At 41.3% G+C, this 8,038-nt stretch overlaps 1 protein-coding gene across 5 annotated transcripts in view; it reads left to right on the top strand.

Annotated features, from left to right (window-relative positions):
- The window catches only part of LOC108232072 (dedicator of cytokinesis protein 3), a 57,359-nt gene extending 50,353 nt beyond the window's left edge, over nt 1-7,006 (top strand). Inside the window, exons 46-54 of one of the 5 annotated variants that reach the window (XM_017409630.3) lie at nt 18-134; nt 362-504; nt 1,968-2,103; nt 2,277-2,358; nt 2,578-2,690; nt 2,798-2,885; nt 2,981-3,103; nt 3,278-3,360; nt 4,396-7,006. In XM_017409630.3, coding sequence (XP_017265119.1) covers nt 18-134; nt 362-504; nt 1,968-2,103; nt 2,277-2,358; nt 2,578-2,690; nt 2,798-2,885; nt 2,981-3,103; nt 3,278-3,360; nt 4,396-5,010 — 1,500 coding nt within the window. In that variant the 3' untranslated portion in view covers nt 5,011-7,006. The remainder of the gene's footprint in view (nt 1-17; nt 135-361; nt 505-1,967; nt 2,104-2,276; nt 2,359-2,577; nt 2,691-2,797; nt 2,886-2,980; nt 3,104-3,277; nt 3,361-4,395) is intronic. The other 4 variants (XM_017409634.3, XM_017409632.3, XM_017409633.3 and 1 more) reach the window with 4 other exon arrangements.
- Nucleotides 7,007-8,038: the final 1,032 nt, after the last annotated feature.

Genomic DNA, 8,038 nt, shown 5'->3' on the forward strand with positions numbered 1-8,038 from the left:
AATCCCCCCAATAACAGGTGCACATTCTTGGAGTGGGGCTGGCTGTTCACGAGAAACTGGTGCACCCAGAAATGCGCCCTCTGCACAAAAAGCTTGTAGATCAGTTCCACATGATGAGGACCGGTCTGCACCATGTGAGTAAACCCTCCTCATGACTGGATGGAACACATACGTTCTTCCACTGTACTAAAATGAAGCCCAAATATCTCTGAAATGGTTGCTTTTATGCTGCCACTTTTGCAGACAGCAGGCAGTTTTTTCCACAGCGTTCACGAGTGTGCATACAGGCCACAGCGTGTTGTGGTTTTTAAAAAGCTGAATGTATGATTGCTGGTTTGAGCTGTGTAAATATTCAGAGCAGTATATGGTTGGGTCCCAGCAGTGTGTTCCCGGCGTTGATCGATTCGGCCCGGCAGGCTGTTCGGGAGTCAACTCTCCCAGAGGCATCCTCTCCTCCCACAACCACATGAGTCCTGAGAGTGTGCGCCTCATGCACAGACACAGGTCAGTCACCACAACTTTAATCTGCCTGAATCATGCCATTCATCTGCACTTAATTCAGACCTGACGATAAATAAAGTGGTTCAAATTTTAGGACATGTTTAAACTTAAAAGTATTTTATTTTTATACAGGAGAGAACATCAACGTCATTTAACATTTTAGGTTTGAACAACCAAGACTCCTTAAAACAATATCTTTAAAGGGACAGTTCAAGCCCTTTGAAGTGGGTCTCTGTTGAACAGTTATTTACAATTATTACTTTACCTGTTGTAGACAGCTCTTTGAATTACCTCAGTTTGGAGGAATAAAGTTTAAGTCTAACTGGACTGATGAGCTACTGGCTAGTCCAAGTGGGGCCAAAGCCAAAGTGGATTGCTTCTGTCTTAAAACAACTCTAGTCTCAAAAAATTAACAGCTGTTCCTGCAAATGCTATTTGTAAACCTTTACATCACTGTCACGTTCACATAACATAATTATTCCAACTGAAAAAATACAATATTCTTGCTAGTTTGGGACAAAAGGGCTACAGCTAGCTGCTACTGCTGCTATTTGGATTTACAAATAGCCACAGAAGTTTATGTGAATACTTGTGTATTGCAAAATTGATGACCTTATAAAAGTTTGTAGAATAGTGGTCTGATAAACAACCAAATTTTTTAAACTAATAGAAATTTAAGAGAAGCCACTTAAGTCCTGGTCCTGCTCACATTAACCTTTAGCTAGTCAGTCCAATCAGAATAATTTCACTTTACCTACATAAGTCCCTTTGAGAGGCAGCAGCTCTTCTTTCAGAGAGTCTTGGTCAAAATGGGAGCTCAGGTACAAGTTAACAACAGCCATGTAAAAGCTTCAATTCAAGACGAACACAAATAAAAGACAAATTTACACATGAATAAACGATAAAAGGAAGCATGGGTTAAAGACAGTGGGGGAAATAAACCAAACCAAACCAAACAAGCTACGTCCAAGAGCCAAGAGAATCAGTTACTCGTTTCTCTCAGGGCAGATTTTTAAAGCCCTTTAAAACTGTGATAAGAGGGGAGTGTCAAAAGGTTAATGGGGCAAAAGAGGGGGAAAAAACAGTATAACTAAGTTCTGACTGTATCAAAGGGACATATAAATGAATTTTTGAAATGGACCTATACCGTAACTGTTTGTGTGATATAATAAAAGGCTGGAGATACAGATGGGTAGTTTAGGTTGTAGAGGTATCTACAAAAGGTAATATATTTATTGTATGCTATCTTTCCACTGAAGCCCAATTCAAAAGATCTAAACCATCTCTTTAACATTTCTATTACTTTAACCACTATACATTGCAGTATATATAATTTTGAGAAGGAACTAGAATCTAAAATGCAGCACGATCGCTTCTCTTCAATCCCAAAACTGCTCATCTTCTAAAGATGGAGCTTCACAAGCATGACTGAATGAATGATGTCCAACATCATCTTTGTCCCGCAGCCCTCTGAACCTGCAGGGTTCGATCCGCCACTCTTCTTCCTCCCTGTCTTCTCACACGTCGAGCGAGGCCGGAAACCTCGTCATAATGACCGACGGGCTGATGGGCGAGCACCCCGAGGAGGCGTTACACATGCAGGTACGACTCCCAAAATCTGCCCGCGCCACCATTCAAATATAAATGTGACTCTCACTTTTATTAGTGACAATGTTTATCTTACTGCATAAGTGCTATTTTCATTTCCATTTATTTAAATAAAACTTGTTAAAAACAGCTTTTTAATTTTAGGACCTAACTTGTTTTTTTTTCAGCCGAGCCCGTCCTCCTCCAGCTTGAGCTCAATCCGCTCTAATTCCTCTCAGATTATCAACTCTGCTCCGTCAAGTGCCAGAGGTAAGAAACCCATCAAATTCAGTCACGGGCTGTACTTTAAACTGACCGAAATTCCCTTAATTTTGAATTTTGAATTTTGAATTTTATTCATGTAGCCACAGAGTAGTAACAGAACAGCAACAAAAGATTAATTATCTTAAGATTTTTTGTAAAGGCAAGACAACATGGATTTCATAGACATGAAAGCAGTTTATTTATTTGATTTTTATCTCTTTGCAGGCTCTCCATCTTTGCCCGATAAGGCCAAACACAACCGAGAAGTGATGATGCTTTTGCCGTCTCACCGTGAGAGGGCCAACAACATGTACTACAACATGGCAGAGAATGGACAGGTGTGGCAGATCGACAGTACCATATCTGTGTGTTCATGTGCCAAAAGAATCGGTTGAAAAATGTGGAAATCACTTAAATTAATGGAACTTTTTTTTTTCATTTTTAGCAGAATAACCACATGCAGCGTGCCTTACCTCAACAAGTTAGCCCCTGTAAGCCTTGCACAGATGTTCACATGAATCTACCAGAGAAAGGTAACCTCTGAGGAAGGTGAACTATTACAACGTGCACGAGATGTTGAGGATGTGTTTACATGTGGCGTCATTTGGACATTTGGTTCCCCTTCCAGTGTTTCCCAATGCTTCCAGCAGCTGGAGTCTGGATGGAGACAACAGGGAGCAGATGTCCTACATGTCAGCTTCTACTGGAGGTGTGATCATGCCTCCCGTGCCTCCCAGGTCCTTCCCATCAGGTACTTTCTCGCCTCACCTCACAAATAAGCTTTCACATCTCAGATTTATTTGATTTACTTGCTCCGTCGGTTTTGTTTCCTACAGAAGCTGCCAGCTGTGTTAGCAAGAACTGTCATGTTTAGGAGGGCTGTAAAAGTCAGTAGGATTGTTTTAATACAAGTTTATCTTTGTAGGACACTTTATGATGCATTGTGATGCATTTCACCACCAGAACAGTGACCCTCCTCCTGCCTTGCCTGTTCGATCTCTCCGAAAGGTACATCAGACTGTGTATACCATGTTGATAACAACAAATATTAAGTTAAAAACAAACAAACAAAACCTTCAGGTATTTCATGTTTTTCCACATTTCTGTTGGATCAGTGTTAGGATACTACACCAACTAATCATGTTCATAAACTTGTGTTTAGACATATTCTTTAAACAAAATTGATGTACTGTGCTGTACAAAGACCTAGCTTCATCCCTCATTTTATTTTGTTACCAAGGAGCCAGACTTTTTTATTTATTTATTTAAAGTGGTCTTTTTTTTCTTATTCGGGCTTTCTGAAGGTCTTTCTAATATTTTCTTTTTAGATTTGGCTGCTAATTTCCTGTCAGTATCTGACCAGACCAAGAATATTTTGTCTGTTTAAGCAATTTACCTCCGACCTTTGAATCATTCAGGCTTTAGGGTCTTTGTTACCAGCAGTCTGTCACAAAGACACATTTTGTTCCAACTTCTTTAGTTTAATTTATAAAAATGCCAAGTATAACACCCTTCCACAAACATAAAATAGTATTTTAGAACCATCAAGGTGATTCCCAAAGAGCTGTCAGCTGAAAACTCAGAATACAGTAGATGATCAACTCCAAAAATGATGCATGTCTCAGGTCATGTTTCAAGTTTTCATTTGATTTTTTCCTGTTTGCAGTGACTCTTAGGTACTGTTCATCTGCTGTAGATAGTTCTTCTTTTGTACTTCATTTGTTCACATTCCAAATTTTTTAAGCATGTACTGCAAAATACGCAGTGTGTGCTTAGAGCCAGGTCAGAGAAACTTTGAAAAATCTTTAGAAAGCCTGAATAACTATTTATCAAGATCACTTCAAAACATTACAAGAAAGTCTGACTCCTACTTTTGCACAGTACTATAGTTCTAAATTGATCGTGTCTTTAGAAGATCCGACACATTGACGCTCAAACACACACTGCACATGTGAAGGCGTTAAACGGATTGCTGGAATTTACAGTAAATAGTTGTGATACAGAGAACCTCACCGCTGAAAGCCCCTGTCTTTGTCTCTCCAGTCTCCTCTCCACCCGATCCCTGGCTCCCCCACCAGTCCTCAGTCAGCTCTGGGTGGCAGTAACTCTACTCTGTCGGGCAGCGCCAGCAGTGGTGTGTCCTCTCTTAGTGAGAGTAACTTTGGAGGTCAGTATCCCGATCCGGGTCCCATCAGGAATGACGCCTTGGAGCCTCTTCCCAGTCACCTGTGGTCCCCCCCTGACGAGTACCTGGCCTCGCCCTACCTGCACATGCACTACGGCGGACCAGAAATCGACTCCATGGACCCAGTTCGGCCCTTCCACTACCGCAACCCTGCGTCACACCCACACACACACCAGCACACACACCCTCATGCTCACACCCACACCGGGCTTGACAGTCACTCTCATGGTCCGCCCCCCCACCACCACATTCCCACTCACGGCCCTCACCACATCCCTTACCGCAGGCCACAGCCTCCAGCCGTGCCCCCCAAACCCTATCTGAGAGAGGGCTGCATCCCAGAGGAGGAGCTGACACCCCAGCCCATCCCACTGCCCCGCAGGATCTTCCACTCCCCCCACGGCCACAGGGAGGACCCGGGGAAACACGCCTGGGAGCAGTGCATCAGCGAGGAGCACGAGGAAAATCAGTGACGGGGAGACGTCGTAAAGCTACAGCCTGAGGCACAACTACCCTCACTGCTCCATGTGTGGTTAAAAAAATATCTGTTGAACAATGAGACCAATCGATCAAGTTGATATTGATTGTACACAACTGTACAACTCGTCTGTGAGCATGTTTTTTTCCATTTGAGAATAATATGACAAGTTTTGTGGAACCGTTTAACCATGATCATAGCCAACATGATCCCAGACGCAGTCTCAGCTCTGAACTCTCTTCTTGTTGCTTTTCATGTCGTTTTCACAACAAAGAAACTATAGAAGGTTGTTTCTCGCAGTCAAGTGACTTCTCTTGTTGAAATGCTTCATATATATGAATAATTATTTTGATAAATTTGCTACATTCTAGTGTTTTCAAAGGCTTGAGCCCATTACGTTTTTTCAAAAAAACACTGTTAAGTGCTCCTTAATAGTGAATCATATCAAATGGCGCACTGTAATATGTGTTGCTGCTGGGCTGTCATCAATCACAGGTCTGTAAGGTTGAACTTGCAGCTCTCTTCTTGGACATAAAAAGTCCTGAACTCTTTTCCCATCCATACCACATGTATGGACACCTACGTGAATGTATTCAGATGAGATGTTCTACTCGTGCTGCACAAGCTGCAAATCCCAGTTTTTGTTGAAGTGCTTTACAGTCTCCATGTGTCTGTTTTGTGTGGTGAAGACATCTCAAGAGGAGTGAGAGCAGACTGGATGGAAGGAGGGGGTGAATTCAGGACATAAACACAACCCACACTTGTCAGCTTTCATGTTCACAGTGAATGAAGAACATAAAAAAAAAAACAACCTCCACTTCACACCTCGACCCACTGCTGGACTCTCAGAACTGACGCCGCTGCCTCCGTCTTGGTTTCTCTCTCCATCTTCTTTTCCTTCTCCCTGTGGTGTCAGGTCAGCAGCGAGGGCCGAACCCGGACAGCTGCAGCGGCGCTCGCTTGTTACCAATGACTCTGCTGCAGAGCCCACACAGACGGGGTTGGAGTCGCCTTCCTGCCTTAAGTGCACTCGAATGCAGTTTGACCTCTCATCTGGACTCTCATTCAGCCATTTCCACTCTGACTGCTGAGGGGGTGGAATTTAAAAAAGTCTACCTAATGATGTTTTTATATGGTTTCATCCTGCTTTGGTTCCAGATTGTCGTTTTGGAGCACTAATATTTCCCTTTCTCGCTCACCTTCTGTTGTTTGAAACCGATGATGTGTTTTAGGAGAACGCTGAAGGACGGACAGACAGAAAACAGAGAAGTTTCCTTTTATCTCTTTTTTTTTATTTGTGGAGTAGAGAAACAGCGCTGGAAGGATATAGCTAATATTTTACCACTTACTTGTTTTCCTTTATTTTTGGGCAGGTGGAAGCTTTGTGTTGCTGTACATCAAGTTGTCAGCTGACTAGAGGAGATCTATTTTTGTATGTGAGATCATGAGTTGTGTGAGCATGTTGCAGAAACACACACAGAAGGCCAGGTACTGCAGAGGCTGCTGTACTTCATATGGAGTCGAGGTTAGTAGATATATATAGAGCTTGTGAGTATCTCTAGTGAGTTTGACAGGACAACCGGTGACTGAAGTGATACTCAGAATATAAGTACAATAGAATTTTTCAATGTAAATTCTGTTATTGTACATACAGCAGTATTGTGAAATATTTTTGAGAATTATTGCAGAAGCCCTAAAAAAAAGGTTTATTGTTGTTTTGTGTATATACATGTACTCAAGAGATCAATGTAATTGATAAATATCTATAATCAGTGTTTGGGAAAGGACAAATTCACTAGACTGTGGCCGTCTCCACCATTCTTCTCATACGAATACTTTATACACTTTTCAATGTGCTTTCCTGTACATATGGTGTTAGCATGATCAAAAAGTGTTTGGTGGTAAAAGTGGTTTTCCTACTCCCATAAATGCTGTGGTATGGAGTTCATTAACAATGCCAAACATTAAAGACAATCTTTTATCAGCTCTAACTTCTCCTGTTAGCCTTTTTCTGTGCTCTGCTCAGATGTACGGTTCATTCTTGTGAACAGCAGAGGGCGTTGCTTGACACGGAATATTGCAGCAAAACCTGAAGGAGGTAAGAATGTAGATAGCTGAGCTATTTTCACTGTTCTGTGACACTGTTGGTGCTGAAATATGTGTGCGCGCACACTTGTGTGTACACTTGTTTTTGTTTTCTTACCTTTTGGGACCTTTTCTGCTATAAGCATCTGCCATCTCAGGACCTATAATCCTTATGGGGACCACACTCTAGTCCTAATGCGATAAAGCATTATTTGTGGTTTAGCACTCAGATTTAAGGCTAAGGTGTGAATTAAAGACAAGGTTTGGGTTAGCTGTGTAGGGGTAATGGTTAGGTTTAGTGTGTCGGTTCAAATGAATAGAAGTCAATTCAACATTTCATTAAGGATTAAAAATACAAACTTGTGTGTGAGTGTGTGTGCATGTGTGTAAGATAACAGCATGACACACAATCCTTTAGCTCCAAACAAATGAAAAACAAACAAACAGATAGTGTCGCATAGTTTCCACCAGCGTGGGTAACGCTACTTTCACAATTCAATAAAACCTCTTTTTGCTTTATGATTTATTTGTTCTGGTTAAAAGTGACCTTCACTATTTTGCTATGAATATATTTAGGCTAGTAATTATTTTTATTACCATAAATACGAGTCGGTTTCAAATTTCATTTGCACGGCTGCAGTGGAGAGACGTGCGCCTTTCTGAGTTTACTGTTTACACCGACCACCAGCCTTTCACTCATTTCTAAAAGTATTAAAGTCTTTTATTTTGGAAATGCACAGCAACTCTAAGAGTTAAAATTAAACATAAGCAAAACAAACAAACAAACAGACAACAACACGGCAACATTTGATGAAACACAACAATGGACCAAAAACACAAATCGGAGCGCAATGTTTCTTAAACAACTAAATCTCAAATCAGTTTTTGTTTTTGCTCTTTTATGAATTGTTTTCTGGTTTGTTTTCTGCTATTTTTAT

Source organism: Kryptolebias marmoratus, linkage group LG8 (genome assembly GCF_001649575.2).
Source record: "Kryptolebias marmoratus isolate JLee-2015 linkage group LG8, ASM164957v2, whole genome shotgun sequence".
Taxonomy (NCBI): Eukaryota; Metazoa; Chordata; class Actinopteri; order Cyprinodontiformes; family Rivulidae; genus Kryptolebias; species Kryptolebias marmoratus.